At 47.9% G+C, this 19540-nt stretch overlaps 1 protein-coding gene across 1 annotated transcript; it reads left to right on the forward strand.

The window, feature by feature from the left end:
* Positions 1-4626: 4626 nt before the first annotated feature.
* Positions 4627-6195, forward strand: CALML5 (calmodulin like 5). Its single transcript, XM_058668904.1, has one exon. It carries the CDS (start codon positions 5218-5220, stop codon positions 5665-5667), a length of 450 nt encoding a protein of 149 aa, XP_058524887.1. The 5' UTR covers positions 4627-5217; the 3' UTR covers positions 5668-6195.
* Positions 6196-19540: the final 13345 nt, after the last annotated feature.

Raw genomic sequence — 19540 nt, forward strand, 5'->3', positions numbered from 1 at the left:
CAGGCAGCAGCAGCAGTGCCGCCTGTACTGCCAGTCCTGTGTGCTGTGCTTTCCCTGGGGACTCCCCCAAGCCAGTCTCTGCTCTGGTGCCCAACCATGACAAAGGTATCATCTGCCCGAAGAGAAATGAGCATGTGTAACTTTTAGATCTGTTTTTTTTTTCTTGAGAAGCTCATTCCTCAAGAACTCATATTTTCAACAAATGATGAGTGGTAGATATAAAAGAAGTCATTTAAGAAAAAGGTCCTGGATTAGTAAAATTTTAAAAAATGTGGGCAGTAATTGCTTCCAGTGGAAATGTGAGTATGTGTGTTCATGGATATGGTGGTGGAGAGAAATACAGATGTGGAGTGGGGCTGGAGGGGGAAGAGAGTGACTGTCAGGTTCTCCGGGGAGGAGCGTTTATCACATGGACACTTCGTAAACGTATTGTTCACCAACACAGGACAATTCTGTCCTGCTTGGCACTGATGAGGCATGTTGGTGCTGAGAACACAATGTGTTCTTACCTGGCAAGACAAGTCACTTTCCAGAGAACTGGGATCATGGGGAACATCTCTAGATCTCCCCAGGCTGACCTCAGTGAATAGGCAAGCAGGGTGCACAGCCTGCGCCTTGCCAGCTCCCCGCTGCAGTCTGTGTTCCCCAGGCAGTGCATGGCCACTCGGCTCACCTTGCTGACTCCTTCAATCTGAAGCCATGGTTTGGCTTTGGTTCCTTTTTTGACTCACTGTTTGCCAGATGGAAGTGCTAGGATCGAGGATGTCAGAAGAAAGGCGTCTACACAGACACGTCAGGATGACTCAGTGGATCCTCACTTTATCAGGAGTTCAGGCTCAAGGCAATCCCAATGCTTCAGAACACAGGCCTGAATCCAGAAATGTGTTGGCAACCCTGAGACCCTAACTTGGTACTGCTGGTTTGCCACTGTATTTGGTTGAGAGTTGATTTGCAACTGCTTGCCTAGTTTCTTTCTTGGTATCATTGTGTCTGGTCAATAATATTTGTGAAATATTATTGGGACAGTGACATATGACAGCATGTGGAGATGGTTGTCTGGAAAAATTATTGTCTCATGAGTGGCAGACAGACCCCACATATGTCTTTGCACTTAAATTATGGCAGACTGAGGGTCTCAAAGACCATGTGTAACCAATATCTTCTACCTAATTTGTTTACAGTTGTGGGTAACGAAACATGTAATATACTTTAGGAATATTTTTTAAAGATTTATTTTATTTTTTTATTGCAAATCAGATATAAAGAGAGGAGGAGAGACAGAGAGGAAGATCTTCCATCCAATGATTCACTGCCCAATCCGAAGCCAGGAGCCAGGAACTTCCTCCAGGTCTCCCACACGGGTACAGGGTCCTTGGCTTTGGGCCATCCTTGACTGCTTTCCCAGGCCACAAGCAGGGAGCTGAATGGGAAGTAGAGCCACCGGGATTAGAACCAGGACCCATATGGGATCCTGGCACGTTCAAGGCGTGGACTTCAGCCACTAGGCCACCGCGCTGGACCCAGGAAGATTTCTAACACGCTACAGTTATCCAGGAAAAAAAGGTACCTCACTCTAAACTACTCTGATGGAGGGTACTAGGAGACTAGGAAATGGCAATGAAAGGGGCCATGATCTGGTACACAGAATAATGTGTGTCCTGCCAAGTTCCTAGGTGTGTCATTGGCAGATGGGAATGGGGAGGCTCCTGTCAACAAACCCAACAAGTCTAGGCAGATTGTGGGCACTGAATGAGTTGCAGCCATTGGAGAGGATCGACTAGAATCTGTCTTTCCATGTCAGTGAGGGAGTGTGTATAGGAAAGAGCAGAGGCTTCCAACACTCAGTCAAAAAGCCTCCAGCTTTCCTATACACCTGCCTGCTTCTCTCCCCCTGATAATCACACCTTCATCCTTTCTTGCTCCAGGTATAACTTCTCAACAAACCTCAGCCTGGTCCATTCAGCAACTGCATTTATTTGGGCCCTAGCACACCCCTCACACACGGCCCAGGGGCCATGGCTGCTGTGGCAGGGACAAGATGTGATGTATTCTTCCCTCCCCTCTCTGCATACATTTGTTCACTGATGCTATAACAAAACACCCAGTGCTGGTAACTTATACAGAAAACAGGCTAAATCATTTAACTCAGAGTTTTAGAGGTTGAAAATCCCAAATCAGGCAGCCCATTTGCTCAGCCTCTTCTGAGAGCCTCCAGACACATAGAGCTGTGATAGGGTACATGTATAAAAGATTCTAAAGGGAGACATGAAATCAGGGTGCAGGAAGGGGCCAGGTTCACTCATCAATAATAATAACTCACCTTCCCAGAAACTAACGAGGGTAGCACAAGGTCTGCCTCCATCTCTTCTGCAGGCAGTGTCCCCGAATGACCTAACCACCTGACATCACTACAACACCACTACACTGAGGACCAAGCCCTGGGTGACACAACAACCACTCACTGACCTGCTTGAGTTTGCCCTGGGGCTCAGCTCTGGGACCAGGAGCAAGTGGCTGGCCACCCTGCCGGCTGCAGAGGGCTGTACACAGGATGGACACGAGGAGCCTCATGAGAAAGTCTGTGAGGCTTTCAAATGTGCTTAGTTAGAAAAAGGCCTTTATAGTGTCCATTGCTCCTTCCACAAAGTGAAGCTGAACTCTGCACCCAGGCTGCTTTGTGCTAAACCAGCAGAGGAAGAAGAATTTCCATCAAGCTCAAGGATGACACCAAATGTTGTGGGATATCCCTTTCCTAGTTGCTAGTTGACTGTGCTAAACCTCCTGTAGTGCGAGTCACACATGAATGGCTGTTCCTGGTGCTAACCTCCCAAGAAGAAGGTAATTCACTTTTGGGGTCTGAACCCATGCAGCTGAATAGTTCGTCTACTCAGGTGGGGGCTGAGTGGAAAGCTTTATAGAACCCACATTAGTGTTTATATCAGCTCTGTGAAAGCTGTGTACCAGAAGGAAAGGGAAACACAACATGGCTGACGGAGGGAGGAGAAGTACAAAGCCAGGAGTCGTAGGATTTACCCTTTTAGACACTCCTAGGGAAAGAGCGCACCATACCCATAATGACCATCTTCTGTCCCAGGCACACATATGGGAACTGCTTCTGCTAGAACTCATGCCCAGATCATTGGCCTTTTGGATTTCACTAAAACCCAGAGGTAGAAAATATGATTCTTCAGTTCAACCAAGAGAGATAGGAGAACAAGGTTGAGAATGAGCTTCCCATTCAAATGCTATCTTCCTGAGCACTGGCTGGTGTCAAGCATGAGTCAGCTCATTACTGAACGTGAAGTTCACCATAGAACAACACCTTGTCTTTGTTCAGTGACTTGGACTTGGATTCTCTGTATCGGCCTGACTGGGCGTTTGTGTTAGCCTAGTTTACAGATGAAGATATTGAAACATAAGTTATGTTTCCACATCAGTGACAGAATTGATAACTAAGAGGTCAAGTTCCAATGTGATTGGCAAAGTATTATTTAATTCCCAGGGCAAATTAATAAGAGAGCAATTACTACACATTTGGCTTTTAACCACAGGTCCTGCTAATAGGATTAGAAAATAGGAAATTTGAAGTGCAGTTTTTTATCTTCAATCATTCTTTCAGATGTAATTAAATGACCTGGGTTGCATCTAGTTATTAAGAGCTCCACCCTCCACACCTCTTACCAAGCAGGATGCTTTCCTGTTCTGATCCCCAGGCTAGATTGATATCCTCCACCCAAAAATGTAGCTTCATCAAGAAATTGGTTACTCAATATTTGTTAAGACCGCTGTACTTTTCCAGCACAGAGATGAGATGCAAACTCTTCAAGATATCTTTATAGCAAGTGTTTGGCAAATGGAATATTCCCCTAGTATCTCTCTCTCATCAGGCACACGGGAAAGAGAGAAGGCTTGGACTACTTAATTGGCTGAAGTAGAAAGGTGGAATTCTTGCAGTTTTTTAGGAAGAAAGTGAAACAGTATGTTCCTTATCTGTTGGCAGGGATGGGGAGGAAATTGGACACTAAGGAGACCAACCATTGTGGGGACCTCATAGCAAATTTCCTCTCAGAGGCATGGGTCCTGTCCTAGATGGACTTAGGGATAGTCTCCCAAGGGCTGAGCTCTTGTTTTAAACCCTGCTGCTCAAAGCAGTGGCAGGGATGGGTTTACTGCTAGAGAAAAATGCGTGGGCCCTGAGAGGTTCCCAGATGGGTTTCCATGTTTCTACCAAGAGGTTGGCCAAGTTCATGCCACAGCCACCCCCATCTGTATGTTCCTGCCTTTTGATGTCTTTGGGCTGTCCCATAAGGGCCACCACATACTCTCCAATCTTTCCTTAGCAAGATCCCAACTCTAGTTGTTTCACCTGTGAATGGAACACACTTTGGACTTGGCATCGGATCACCGAATTAGAGAGCGTTAGGGGAATGGGGGATAAAAAGCTGTCCCCTCTTGTCTGAAGTTGCATTTTGTATGCTCATTTGATAAACAACATCTCAGTAGCAGCTGTGGTTCTGAACAACAAGCCTGCAGAACTCCTTGCTCTGGAAGGTAAAGGCAGTGAATCTTGTCCTGTCTTTAGACCTGGTGTCTTCCCTGGCCTGGAAACTGGATCAAGTTCATAGTGGCTGCCAGACAGATACAAGGCTGCACAGGGCAAAAGCAGAGAAGAGAACAAAGCACTGAATCTTCCTTCCATTCTTCCTCTGACCCTTTCTGCCCGTAAGGGAGGCTCACTTTACCCCTACCCTCCCTCAATCTCAGCTGTTTGAAGTTGGGGTCTTCCCTGGTCCCTGCCATGTGGTCAGGGTCTCTTTGAGAATTATATGCAGGGGAAACTGCCCTGGGTAGAAAGTTCCAAGGTTGGGAAAGTCTGTGGTCAGGGCCTGGAGAGGTAAGTATATTCTATTGTTCCCCTACCCCATGCTGGTTCCCACCAGACTCTTCCAGAAGGAGCCCTCCCACTTCAAATCCTGCATGTCTTGTCTGCAACTAAACTGTCCCTCCCTTGGGAGGAGAATCTTGCCCCAGGGCATGGGAAGGGTGGGGTGGGGAGCTCCTCCCTTCATCAACAGAAAAGGAGAGGGGTTCTCATGCCAGGGCAAGACTCCCCACAGACACTGGTCAGACCCAGCAGCTGCCCTGAGTCCTGGAACACGAGTCCTGGTTGCTGCAGATTGCCTGTGAGCTCAGGAACCCTATACAGGAGACGCAGGCATGGCTGAGGAGCTGTCTCCAGAGCAGGTGGCTGACTTCAAGGCAGCCTTCACCAAGTTCGACAAGGATGGGAATGGCACCATCAGTGTCAAGGAGCTGGATGCAGTGATGCAGCTCCTGGGCCACAAGCTGTCAGAGGAGGAGCTGAAGGCCCTCATCGCCCGTGTGGACCAGGATGGTGATGGAGCCATTAGCTTCCAAGAGTTCCTGGCAGAGATGGTCAAGAGGTTGAAGGCTGCAGCCCATGGGCAAGACCTGCGGAAGGTCTTTCAAGCCTTTGACCAAAATGGCGATGGCCACATCACTGTGGAAGAACTCAAGCAGGCCATTGCCAAGCTGGGAGGGCCGCTTCCTCAGGAGCAGCTGAATGCTATGATCCAAGAGGCTGATGTAGACAAGGACGGGAAGGTGAACTATGAGGAATTCGTGCGTGTTTTAACCCGAGAGTGAGGCTCGTGGGGCACTGGCTCCACCCGTCTATCTACCTGACTCTGGCCTGTTAGGTTTTTGCACCTTCTTGGGAGTCCCTGCTTTTGTGATAGGGGATATAAAAGGAAACTCTGGATTGGTGGATGGGAACTTTCTCACTGGTGAGAAGGACTTTGCTCTCCTGCCCTGTTTGCTGTGCTGTTGGGGCAGCTCAAGACCCCTCTGTACCTGCTGAGAGCCTAGGCAAAAGGCATTCTGTCCCAAGCTGGGCCTTATTCTCTCAGTGGTGGAATAGGTGTTCCCTACCTCACAGGGCTGTTGTGAGGGGTCCCTAAGCTACTCAATGGTCCAAATAAAAGGAATGCAAAGTCCAGTTGTGCACTCTGTGCTTGGGAAGGGGAGAGTAGGAGGTCTCAGTACCTCTGTCATTTTCTGAAGTTTCCAGCCCTTTGGTTCTGGCGGGAGAACTGACTTGAGTAGGCCTCATGGTCTACCACTTGCCTCCCCCGATGACTGAGCAAGAGGAAAGGTGAGAGGCTGGACTGGAGTGGGATGGAAAGGGCAGGTATCTTTGGGCTTCAGGGTCTAACTGAGCTGCTGGTGAGGACCAGAAACCATAGCAAGAGCCTAGGATGGCTACCATCATCTGTACCACAGCCCCGGAAGGATGTCATCTTCTGCACATAGCCTACTGCACCGTAACCCTGAATAAGTGCGTGCGTGCGTGTGTGTGTGTGTGTGTGTGTGTGATTATAGGAGAGGGTTATCAACAGCCTGTGGGAAAATAGAGTGAAGTTGAGTTTGAAATCCAGGTGCAGCGTTTTTATCTTACAGTTTTTCTTTTAACATTTTTTTTAAAAAGATTCATTTTTTTAATTGGAAACTTTTTTATCCCTCACAGCAGTAACATGGATCTAAAAATAAAAATTGGAAAGTCAGATTTACAGATAGGAGAGACAGAAAGATCCTCTGTCCTCTGATTCACTGCCCAAGTGGCTGCAGTGACCAGAGCTGAGCTGATTCGAAGCCATGAGCTAGGAGCTTCTACGTGGGTACAGGATCGCAAGGTTTTGGGATCTACTGCTTTCCCAGGCCAGAAACAGGGAGGTGGATGGGAAATAGAGCAGGTGGGACATGAACCCGTGCCCGTATGGGATCTCGGAGCATGGCAGATGAGGACATTAGCCCCTAGGCTACGGTGGTGGGCCCTCCTTGAGCTTTCTGAAGATGACTTGTCTGTGTCTGTATGTGCACAAGAATGTGCTTGTATGTATGTGCATGTGTCTTGCATTTGAGATTCAGGATTTGACAGATTTTTTTTTTAAGGCAAGTACCCTGAACATGAGGCCCATTTTTTCACAGATGAAAGCCAGATAGTCTCAGGAAGTGGCCAGAGACCAAGGTGCTATACAGGAGGTGACCTTGGAGGTTGGGGCTGCTTGTTAGTCAGGTACCAGAGGCAGAAATCTAGGAGTGAGGATAGTATTCCCCAGGAGCAGAGCGTCTTCGTTCCTGCCCTACCCTTGCCCACCCAGACCTCCTCAGAGTGTGGCATCCTCATAGCTCCTCTTAGCTCTGATGTTGTTCCTGCAGCTCCCATCTGAGGAATGCACCCCAGGGAGGACCTGGGAGGGGAAGGACTGTGAAGCAGGAAGACTAAAGTCCGGAATGGTTGCCCTGTTGCCCTTGATAGCACACAGGGCCTTCATTTTTAGATCCATGTTACTGTTGTGAGAGATAAAAAATTGTTATGCTAAGCCTAGTCCATACATTGTTCAACAGGCCTGGGTTTCTGCTTCCTCTTCTGGAAAAAGGGACTTTCTTGTGGGTTTTGGTTGACTAAGTTTTACTTCAATTTTTCAGCCGTGACTTCCCTTATCATGGGTTAGCCCTGCACCATCAGAGGGTTGAGCTTGGTAGGGAGCACAGCCAATACGCCTGAGCAATTATTGCAAAATATGCCTGCTGCTCACTCCACCTGGCACAGCTGTGCTGAGTACACACCCTGTGATGAACACACACCTGTGCTGGACACATATATGTGCTGGGAAGATACCTGTGATGGACACACATCCGTGATGGACACACACCTGTAGTGGTACTGAATGGTGGGGACTGCCCACTTTTTGCTGGTTTGAATAAAATACTAGGGAGTGAGGAGGGGTGCAGGACAGCAAGAAGGGCCTGCTGCCTTCAGGAAGCTGCATTTCCGCCATCGGATGCTTTTGGGGCACCCCTCCCATCTCCTGTGGTCCTGCCACAGAAATCCCTTGGCCCTCTCAACTGTCTTCAGAGTCTGCCCCAGGCCCATCCAGGTATCTTCCTGCCTCCTTAGCATGGGCTGCTGATGAGAGAGGCTGGGACTGGGGCTGGTGCTAGGTGGGTTGGATCAGAGGTCCCTTAGACCTCTGAGGGTGGAAAAGGAGAGGGGAGGAAGACAGAAGAGCTGGCAGAGGAATGAGGAAGTAAGTCTGGAAGAAAGGACAGAGGCAACCCTGGACCTGACCCCTGATCTCAGGCATTTGCCTGGCTCCTTTTTTGATCCCAGTAGATCTAGGGACCCTCTCCCTTGAGCCCCACCGGCTGTCTCTGTTGTGTCTTCGTGGCTCTTCTTATCAAGGTAGATGGACTCAGGGCTCCGCTATTCTCAGCAGGGAGCCCAGGATGGTAAATGAATGTGCTTGTGACAGAGGCAGCAGGGTGGACCTCCTCTAGGCTCAGAAAGTCAGGGAGAAGGTGAACTCTGAGCTCTGCCAGCCAGGCCTCCTCAAGCAACTCACTGATTGCCCAAGACCCCATCAAGAACATGTACACTTTCATTGGGAAAGAAAGTCAGTAGAATGAGACAATTGAAAAGGATCAGAATACGCCACCCTAAAACTTGCCGCTTTGGCACAAGGTTTATTAAAACAGAAGTGACAAACATTTGGCCTTGCATTTAAGACTGGTTAACTTGACTGTATCTGACATCGGGTTTCAACTCTGGCTTTGCTTCCTTCAAACCCTGGAAGGCAACAGATCAATGGCTTAAGAGATTGGGCACCTGCCTTTGTGGGTTCTGACTCTGGCTTCAGCCTGTCAGCTGTTTTGGGTGTTTGCACCTACGTGCAAGACCTGGGGTTTGGGTCAGCCCAGCTCTGACTGGCTGTTGCAACCATTTGTAGAATGAACCAGTGCACAGAAGACCCCTCCCCCCCCCCCCCCCGCTCTCTCTCTCTCTCCTTCTCTCGCTCTCTCCTTCTCTCTGTAACTCTTTCAAGTGAACTGAATAGATCTCTTAAAAAATGTTATGTGACCCCTCAAGAGTAATGGTTCCTTTGGATTTCTGCTTCTTTTCCTTAAGACTCTCGTATTCATGCAAAATAAACCATTTCCTCCTGTCAGTCCGAATTTTATCAGTTTAATTAGCAGATTCCAGTCCCTGGAACTGAAAATCCCCTCTCCTACAGAATCATGGATAGCAAGGGAAAATAAAGAAATGGAAACCTCACACAACTCGCTACCCAAAGCTGCTGTGTAAGTATTTTGGAAGATACCCTGCCTTTTCTTTTCTGTCCATTCCTGTGTATCTATTTTGTGTATGTGTTATTTCTTTTCTCAGAAATTTCTTTTCCTATGTAAGGTTTTACTGTGGACCTTTTTCTTTTTGAAAGTAGCAGAGATTACATCATAGCTTTCATGTTTTACAACATTTTTAAGACTAAACAATTATTTGAAAGGCAGAGAGGTGTACGCTCAGGCTTTCCTTCCACTGTGTATTTCTCTATTACCCTCAACAGTCAGGCCAAAGCAGGCACCTGGAACTCACTTTGGGCTCTCCTGTGGGTGACAGGAACACAAGGCCTTAGCCTTCACTTGCTGCCCCCAGTGGTATGTATGCATCAGCAGAAAGCTGGAACTGGAAGCAGAGCTGGGGCCTGGACCATGGTGCTGCAATATGGGCTGCGAGTGTCCCAACTAACATCTTAACTTCTATACCAGTGACCTGCCCCTGCCATTGTCACTGTTAGCGGCTGATTATTATTCCACGATATAGTTGTTAAATCTCAGCTCTGAAGCTTGTTATCTATGCCACCTTGAGAAAATACCTTTACCTTTCTGAGTCTCAGTCTTCTTACCTGGAAGTGACATGGACAAGACCTGAGCCACTGTGAAGCTAACACTTCTCACTGTCCCTATAGGAGGTATCTGAGAGATCACTCAAAGCCCACTGTGAGGGCCGCCTGCTGGTCCAGTAAGACAGTCCTGTCATTGGAAGAGGAGGCAGTGAACACACTGGGACGTGGTTTGCCCGTCTCTGGTGCTCGACTCACACCCTAGCACAGCACCTGCCGCTTGAGATGTGCTCAGTACCACAGTGGCTCATTCCTGATGAGCTTTCCAATTGCATAGCACTGCTCTGGGTGTGGAAGTGGAGGTGATTCCGAGTGAGTGCAAGAGAGCATCCTGAACCTGAGTTCTGGGATTCTGTCTGTATCAGGACGGTCACCATTTCCTGAACGAGTCACTTACCCAGAGCCTGCCCCAGCCCAGCAGCCCACTGTGCGTAAGGGAAGCTGAGAAGCCACAGCAGGGTCAAGGCCTTCGAAGTTTGGAGCAGAACCTCCCCTTATAGAGTGGGATATGGTAGGAGCTCTGCAATGAGTTCGAGGCCTACAGAATGGTGAGTTGGATGTCACAATCCCCTTGCCGCTCCGACAAGCATCAGGACACTTATTGCTCTTTACTCTTAACAAGCCTGTTCCTAAGAAGGGCTTTGACAGGCCACAAGGAATAAGGAAGCAGCAGCAGCTTTTCTTTATTACCCCCAAGAGACGCCCCATTACAAGTGGGTCCCAGAGTGAGGTGTGCACAAGGAGCTGGCTTGGAATTCAAGTGCTCAGAAGGGCCCCCAGTCAGCAGTGCCTGAGGAGCACCCCAAACTCCTTTCAGGTAGAAGCTCCTGGCTGGGCCTCAGGTGGAAGTCCCAAGGTGGAGGTTTTGGCCAAGGAATTCTTCAGGGCCCACATGGTGGGCTTCCAGGAGCTGGGAACCCTAAGTTCCACTTGAGGGCCAACTGCTCTGGGAGATGTGTAGAAATGGCTTCAGCACTGGTTCTGAGGCACCTTGAGGCCCTGTGAGGGTAGACAGTCGGTTCCACCCAGTCTCAGAGTTCACAAGGCAGCTCGTCTCAGTCCAGAATGCTGGGAAGGGCCAGTGCCCAAGAATTGCCTGCAACCAGACAGGTTTTGGTCATTTGGGAAACCCAATGCCCTTCAAACTGTTTCTCTGACAATCAGTTTACCAAAAGACCATTCCTATAAGTGGCCAGTTTGTCTGGTATTCCCCAATTTACTGAAGAACTTTTCTTAAAAAATGGTTAATAAAGATCACAGAAATTGATATTAAATGAGCTATCTTTTCAGTAGCTGAATATTTCTTTGAAGTTACATCTCTCCAGTTAAAGTCGTTAGGTTTGTTAAGCATAATGTTCAGTTCAGCATGTTGTCTTTGTTGCTGATAGCTCCCCTGACCATTGCACCATCCATCACCTGACAAGGACCAAAGTTCTCTGTTCTGATATTTATTCATTTGTTTATTTTGAAACACTGGGTCTTTAATATTGAGGAAAACTTCCGGTTAATTGCAAGGTGAAGCAGTTGTGATGACTCCAATGTCAAGGACTTTTATAGGGTTCTTGTCTCCTACTCAATTTCCAATAGTGGATAAATATTCCTGTCTTCAGTTATTGGTGTCTGCTTGGTGTCTGAAATACGAATCACACATAAAACTGACATTCAGCTGGGCAGAACTGAGCTGATGTATTTACTGGAACTGGCTTAGGAGAAACCGCTTATTGAAACCAAAACTAAAGCCGAATATCCCCTAGCTCCTCCAGAATGTTCATTATTTATTTATTTATTTATTTATTTTTTTGAGAAGTGTAGAGACACACATTGACAGGTGAACAGGGCAATAAGTACTCCCATCTTTGCTTCATTTCTTAAACACCTGCAGTGGCAGGAGCTGAACTCAGGAGCCAGGGAATCAATCAATCAAGGTGTCCCACACGGACAGCAGGGACACAGTGACTTGAGCTGTCACCACTGCCTCCCCAGGTTCTGCTTTGACAGGTTACAGGAGTGGATCCCAAGCACCCTGAGGTGGGACACAGGGATCTTCACCTTGAGACCACCAGCCTTTTGCTTCTCTGAGAGACTGATCACTAAATTGATTTTAGAATTACACCACTTCTGACCAATACAGATGTTCCAAATCCCACATTCCCCTTTAAATCCTAATTTATGTCTGTTCCCAACAGGCCAGGGTCCACATCAAATGCCTCCTCCTGGAAGCCTTCCAGAGTGGAGACTGACCCAGAATAGATTGTCAGCACATTTTTTTCCCCCTGAGCAAATGGCTACATGTGATCTCTCCCACCTTATGAATTCTTACGTAAGTGAACCTTCATCATAATTTCATGTGAACAAGGTCCCCTCTCCCTCCACAGGTCGTCTAATAATCAAACAAACCCACTCGTGATGAAGCAGGATTGTGAACTCCTCAGAAAGTGTCTTAAACTCTCAACACACTCACCGTGAGGATGGGCACCTCAGGGGCTCCTTCAATACCTACTCAGCTCCTTCAGCTCAGTAGGAGTAGCTCCTACGTGCTCATAGGCTTAAAGGAATCCTCACAGTGTTGTCATTAATCAGAGCAGGGAAAATCACAGTGTGACTGAACAGAGAAGATGCCTGTCTTATAATGTCATTAAGAATTATGAGAACTGGGCCCAGCGTGGTAGCCCAGTGGCTAAAGTCCTTGCCTTGCATGTGCTAGGATCTCATATGGCCACCAGTTCTAATCCTGATGGTGCTGCTTCCCATTCAGCTCCCTGCTTGTGGCCTAGAAAAGCAGTCAAGGATGGCCCAAGGCCTTGGGACCTTGTGTCCATGTGGGAGACCTGGAAGAAGCTCCTAGCTCCTGGTTCCTGCCTCCGGATTGGCTCAGCTCTGGCCATTGCTGCCGCTTGGGGAGTGAGTCAACAGAAGGAAGATCTTCTCACTGTCTCTCCTCCTTTCTGTATATCTGACTCTCCAATAAAAATAAAATAAATCTTTTTTTTTTTTTTTTAAGATTTTATTGTTATTGGAAAGCCGGATATACAGAGAGGAGGAGAGACAGAGAGGAAGATCTTCCATCCTATGTTTCACTCCCCAAGTGAGCTGCAACTGGCCGGTACGCGCCGATCTGATGCCGGGAACCAGGAACCTCTTCCGGGTCTCCCACGCGGGTGCCGGGTCCCAATGCATTGGGCCATCCTCGACTGCTTTCCCAGGCCACAAGCAGGGAGCTGGATGGGAAGTGGAGCTGCCGGGATTAGAACCGGTGCCCATACGGGATCCCGGGCGTTCAAGGCGAGGACTTTAGCCGCTAGGCCACGCCGCCGGGCCCAAAACAAATCTTTTTGAAAAAAGAATCATGAGAACTGACCTCAAACACTGCTAACATTCTAGCAGGCCATTCTCTCTTGGCCTAGAAATTCTTCGTCCGAAGATTCTTGGGCATATCACTTGGTAGGATAGACAAAGGTTTAGATATGAGGCCTCTTGGGCCAGTTTATAAGATTTCAAACTTATTTTCCTCTCCCCACACTGTTCCCAGTTCAAAAAAAAAAAAAAAAAAAAAAAAAAAAAACTCATAGCGCCAGTGCCAAAGCACAGTAGGTTAAACCTCCATCTGTGGTGCCAGCACGCTATATATACACGATGGTTTAAATTCTAGCTTATCCACTTCTGATCCAGCTCCCTGCTAATGTGCCTGAGACGGTAGCAAAGGATGATCCAAGTCATCAGGCCCCTACCCATGTGTCGGAGACCCCGAAGAAGCTCCTGGCTCTTGGCTTTGGACCACCCAGCTCCAGCTGCTGCAGTTAATTGGGGAGTGAACCAGCAAATGGAAGGCCTCTCTCTATATACTCCTTCTCTCTGTAATTTTGCCTTTCACATAAAAAGAAAAAAATCTTTAAAGAAAATCATAAATAGTAGATCCTATATATACTGTTATGTTTCAGATTCTCAAGAATGACCTAGATAAAATATTTGGTCCCATTTTCTTGGGAAATCTGTCCAGCTTTTATTTTTTTTTAATTTTTTTTAAAGATTTATTCATTTTATTACAGCCAGATATACACAGAGGAGAGACAGAGAGAAAGATCTTCCGTCCGATGATTCACTCCCCAAGTGAGCCGCAACGGGCCGATGCGCGCTGATCCGAAGCCAGGAACCTGGAACCTCTTCCGGGTCTCCCACACGGGTGCAGTGTCCCAATGCATTGGGCCATCCTCAACTGCTTTCCCAGGCCACAAGCAGCGAGCTGGATGGGAAGTGGAGCCGCCGGGATTAGAACCGGCGCCCATATGGGATCCCGGGGCTTTCAAGGCGAGGACTTTAGCCGCTAGGCCACGCTGCCGGGCCCCAGCTTTTGAATTGTAGGATCATGCAACTGAGCCACCATGTTCACCGCACACTAGAGGGAACAAGTACGGCCCTCCCCACTACAGTATCTGTGAAGTGAGGACCTGCCCCTCTCTGGTGGCTCCTGCCTTGCCCAAAGGTGACCTCATCTTTCTCCTCCTGGCCTTCTCACTGGCTTGATTATAATCTGGGACAGGGCCCAGAGGCCTCCTTCTGCAAGCTCCTTCTTGCTTATCTGCAGTTGTTTACTCTCTAAAGCGGTGAGCTCATCTCTTTCCCCACTGCAGTTGCCTTACCTCTAGGCGATTAGCACCTGCTTCCCATCCAACTGCTGCCTTCCTTTGCCACCTGCTCTAGGAGTTTTGCTATAAGCCACTCATTCTCAACTCCAGTTGCATAAACACCCCAGGTGCTTTTGAAAAATGCACTTCTGACCTCACAGTGCATGTGAAGTGGAGCCCAGGTGTGGCCGTTTCTTTTCCTGAACTCTCTGGGTGTGTACATACAGCCAAGATTAGACGCTCCGATTAAAAGCCGCTGCTCTAACCTGTCTCTGGAAACTGTGATTACACCAGGTGCTCCCCAGGCCCAAGCACTTCTCTATCCCTCTGAGAAGATTGGAGCCCAACCTGGAGAAGAATTGGGGTGGAGGTCAGTAGTGAGTTAAGTCTGCATCATGCAGGGACTCCATTGGTGGCCCGCCAGGATACCCATTCCTAGAGACACTTGGTGTCAGAACTTTCACTAGTCCTGCAGCTACTCCCTTGCTGACCAGTTGGCCTTTGATCTAAAGGGAAATCAAATCGCCAGCATTCCTCCACACCTGAAGCCCTTAGGTTGAAGTGGTAGGTGAAATTCACCCATTCACTCAATTATTCCACAGGAGTGTCTTTGGCTGCCTTACTGGTGAATCTATGCCGAGCCAGAGGGGAATGTCACATCAGCTTCTTGCTGATGAATTGTGGAGATAAAGGCCATTGGGAAGAGATGGGGCAGTGGGTGCCTTGCTAGGAAGTCCTGACTCAGGGGCGTGCTCAGCGAAGGGTGAAGACTGGAGGAGGTGGCGTTGAACCAGCTATTTGGAGGTGGAGGGAGCTGTCAGCAGGCGATAGGACACCCTTGGCAAAGAGAGTCTCCTGAGTCAAGATGTGGAGGAGGGAGTGAGCAATGCCTTGCCTGGGAGATAAAGGGAGGTGGTACACCATTATATCATCTTGACAAGCTGGGCAGTTAGCATTTTTTTTTCAAGTCATGGCAAAGACATTTGCCAGCTGTGTGGCCTTGGGCAAGGCAGTGCCACTTTGGGCTTTCTCAGCTGTAGTGAGGGTTAGGAGTAATGTCTACCCCAGTGTTTTGAGGACAAAGTGAGGGATGTAGAAAAGACCGTTTCAGTGACGTTTCCCTGTTGTGCTGTTGTTTTCTGCACACAAGGAGGTGGAGACTCACCGGCAGTTGCTAATCAGTGTAGGTGTTGGGTCAAATCTGTGCTTTAGGAAGATTGCTTTGGCAGGATGAAGTAGGATAGGGAGTAGGAGGTGAACATGGTGGCTGACGTCTGAGCTGAGAGGGTGAGGCTGGAGGGGGCCCCTGCTCCTGTGGACAGCTGAGAAGAGGTGCTAGACTGCGGGACTGACTGAATGAGCTGGGCTAGAGCTTAAACAGATTTAGAGGAGATAGGATGGAACTAGGCAGAGGAAAAATGGCTCCTCAGCTACTGCCAGGCAGAGCCATGCCTCTATGCCCACTGTGCCCATGTGGGGTTGGGGTAAGCATCAGGAGCTCACTGGGGCCAGCATGGTAGCACAGCGGGTAAAGTCACAGTCTCTGATGCCACATCCCATGTGGACACTGGCTCAAAACTCATTTGCTCCACTTCCTATTCAGCTCCCTGCTAGTGTGCCTGAGCAGGCAGCAGAAGATGGCCCAATGACTTGGGCCCCTCCACCCAAGGTGGAAGACCCATGCTCTTGGCTGTGGCCTGGCTCATATATGGCCATTTGAGAAGAGAACCAGCAGATGGACAATAGTGTGTGTGTGTGTGTGTGTGTGTGTGTGTGTGTGTGGAGAGAGAGAGAGAGAGAGAGAGAGAGAGAGAGAGAGACTCTGCGTTTCAAATAAATAAATGATTTCAAAAACAAAACAAAGGAGGTCACCACCAACACATCTACCTGACTTCATACCTTGTCAGACGCTGCAAGCACATGGGTGTTCTCAGCATTTTGGGGACACGGGCAGTCTAGAGACCTCTTGTCTAACCTTGGCATCTCACAGGAGCAGGGCAGAGTATGTGGCTTTTAAGGGAGTCCCACCCAGGAGACTGTGTCTTACCTGCTGAATTTGGAGGCCAAAAACAAACAGCAGAGCACCTGAAGGGCGGGCATGGTGCTCGCCAAGAGGAGACATAGGGACCAGCTATCTCTTCTGTAAATGCACACTCAGGGCCTCCTGCCCCTCCTAGCACATCCTGCCCCAGATAGGCTCTGAGTCCTGTCCCCCCATCCACCCACCTGGCTCCTCAGCCAGGAGAGGGAAGGGAACTGTCTGCCCTATTGGGTTTGTGCATGGTGAAGGGACAAGGAGGAAAGATAAGATAAGGTGGCTCCTGATCACAAGGCATGGAAAACAAAATCCTTTCAGAGAGTTGAGCCCTTGCTTGAGAGGACTTTGTTCCCTTTTCCTCCAACCTTCCTTTTCCTAAACCCCTCTCTCCCTCCTCCCTGCTTTCCAAATCTCAGCGAACATGCACAGTCCTTATGGCCAGGCACAGGGTTAGGAGTCAGGAAGCTGCTCACCCTGGGAGAGCTCTGGGGTAAAGGCAGGCATGAATGCTCAGGCCAGGGAGGAACCCAAGGCCATGTGAAAGCTGTGACCACAAAAGATTTTACTGCCAAAGTATCAGTGGCTGCAGGACCACAAACTATCCAGGAACTTTGGTGACCACTCGGGTGTTGGGTTTTGCAGGCTTACGGAGACATTTGAGGTTCCCCTGGGCCACAGAGTTATGGGCTGTGTCACCTGGACCAACTCCTTGCCCTCTTTTCTCAAAGTCACTGAATTCAGCTCTGAAATGCCCATCAGGAAAATGTATCCCAAGGGCCTGTAAGAGGTGTGCCTCCTCTTTCCTGTGGTTACCTGGGAAGGCCCCATGCCAAAGGGTGCAAGGCTCCCCCCACCCCACCCTGCTTTTGGGGTTGGTCCTGTTTGGGAGATGCTTAAGATCTGGAGAGAAGGCAGCTGCATAAAGGCTGGGGAACCTGGGAGGGCACTCAGAACGTGAAGTGGACAGAATGTGCTTTGCTGCTGCCTCAGTGGCGTTGCTGTTCTCATGGCCTGGCTGCTTCTGCTCTTTTGGATCTCAGTGTAAGTACAAGCCCCTCAACAAAGCTGATGGGACCTCTGACACCACCTGTCACCTGTGCACACTGTTTCCATCTCTGCATCTCCACCAAGTGACTGTCACTGCGGTATGTTTTTAAATGCACCTCTCTCTAGTTCCATTGCCCTTTGTACCACCTACCTCCACCCCTGCCACTAAAACAGGAGTTTCAAAACCTCTAGACCTTGTCTTGCTAAATGTCATTGTCCCAGCACCAAAAACCAGATTGTGTAGGTTGGACGAATAACATGGCAATGACATGACCATGGTATTCATTTTCAGGCACCTCACTCTGAACTGGAGGCTGTTCAGAGAAGAATGACAAGAAGACTCGTTGTATTCAGGACAGTGGGTCTGTAGGGCGTTCAGCACATATGACGGTGGTTGGGGGCACTCAGGGTAGATTCAGGCCATGCAGTTGGGCTGGAAAGGCTCAGACATCCCTTTCCTAAGGTTCAATGATCATTTCCAAACACAGGCTAGAGGTCCTGGTTTTATCAGAAATAGTGCATTTACTGTAATTCTGAAGACCAATAGTCTACCTATTTTTAATCATTGCATTTTTCCCTGCAATTTACTTTTACTTTGTTGTTGGGTTGGGTTGCAATTGGGTTGGATTGTGTTGGTTCTTCATTTAGTTTCTAAAACATTTAGTTTATATAAAACTTGAAACAGTTTATAAACAATATCTATTCTACAGTTGCAGCTTTGCTAAGCCAAATACATGTATATGCATGAATAAAATAGGAGACTATTATTCATTCAAGATAAGCAGGAGTCATTTGTAGGATGTGGGATTGTGAAGGATTTCCTTTGTTTCTGTGTTTTCCAGTGTTTCTTTGATAAGCATACATTTCTTACGTGTAAAAAAACCTAAACTGTCAAAACTTGGGAGTATTTATTTATAGCCAGAGACAACTCACACTGACTCATGGGGTGGCTTATAGGACTCTTTCCCCAACTACACTGCTAAGTCATATTGAATCAAATGATTTAATGATACCACGGTGGTGACTTGAAACTGTTTATTGTAGGAGTATATACACACAGAATTCCACAGAACAGGGCCCTTTTTGCTAGAGAGCTGGTTGTTAGGTATTTATAGCAGATTATAATGTTTAAATTATTTATGTATTTGAGAGACAATGTGTGTGTGTGTGTGTGTGTGTGTGTGAGAGAGAGAGAGAGAGAGAGAGAGAGAGAGAGAGAGAGTTGTTTATGAGGCAGCGAGTTTCCATCTGCCAGTTCATTCAATGAGCAGGGCTGAAACTGGGAGCTGGCAACTCAATCCAGTTTCCCACCTGGCAGCAAGAACCACCTGCTGCTTCCTAGAATCCACACTAGCAGGAAGCTGGAGTCAGGAGCCGGAGTTGAGGATCAAACCGAGGTACTCTGATACCAGGTGTGGGTGTCTTCACCACCAAGCCAAACGCCTGTTCCAAATGCATCAACAAAAAATGTTTAGACGTATGGGATATGATTTTTGTCTAAAAAAACTATAAAACCATTTTTTATGCTTTTTGTAACTACTGAGCCTTATAGCTTTTGATTTTTTTCTTCCATATACATTTCTCTATTTAATCCTTAGCATGATACTACTAAGAAGGTATTCTTATTTTAAAGATGCAGTACTTCAGATCCTTTGCCTTTTGGACTCCCTTTCCAGCAGATCTGAAATTCACATTAACCTTAAAAAAAATTCTAAATCTGTACCAAAGACAGCTAGAGACAGAATTCTCATATCTCATTGGAGGGAAATTTTATAAAAGTACCTTATCTGTGTCATTGCATTGTATCTGAGTCATTGCACTGGGGCTCCAATGTGGTTTTTACCCAAACACATACCCATTTGATAAGTCTGCAAGGGAAGAGGCATCTTGGCCTCCATCTTGTGAAGGGGGAAATCATGGCCAAGCAGTTCTGCCCAAGATCTAAGCCAGGAAAGCTTTTTCCACTCAAACAGCAGGAACACCTTAAATCCATTTCTTGCATTCTGTCATTTCTTCCTTCCCTTCCAGCATCTTCAAAGGTAGTGCCCAGATCAAAGGCATGCTCACCCCTG

This window comes from Ochotona princeps, chromosome 10, assembly GCF_030435755.1.
Source record: "Ochotona princeps isolate mOchPri1 chromosome 10, mOchPri1.hap1, whole genome shotgun sequence".
NCBI lineage: Eukaryota > Metazoa > Chordata > Mammalia > Lagomorpha > Ochotonidae > Ochotona > Ochotona princeps.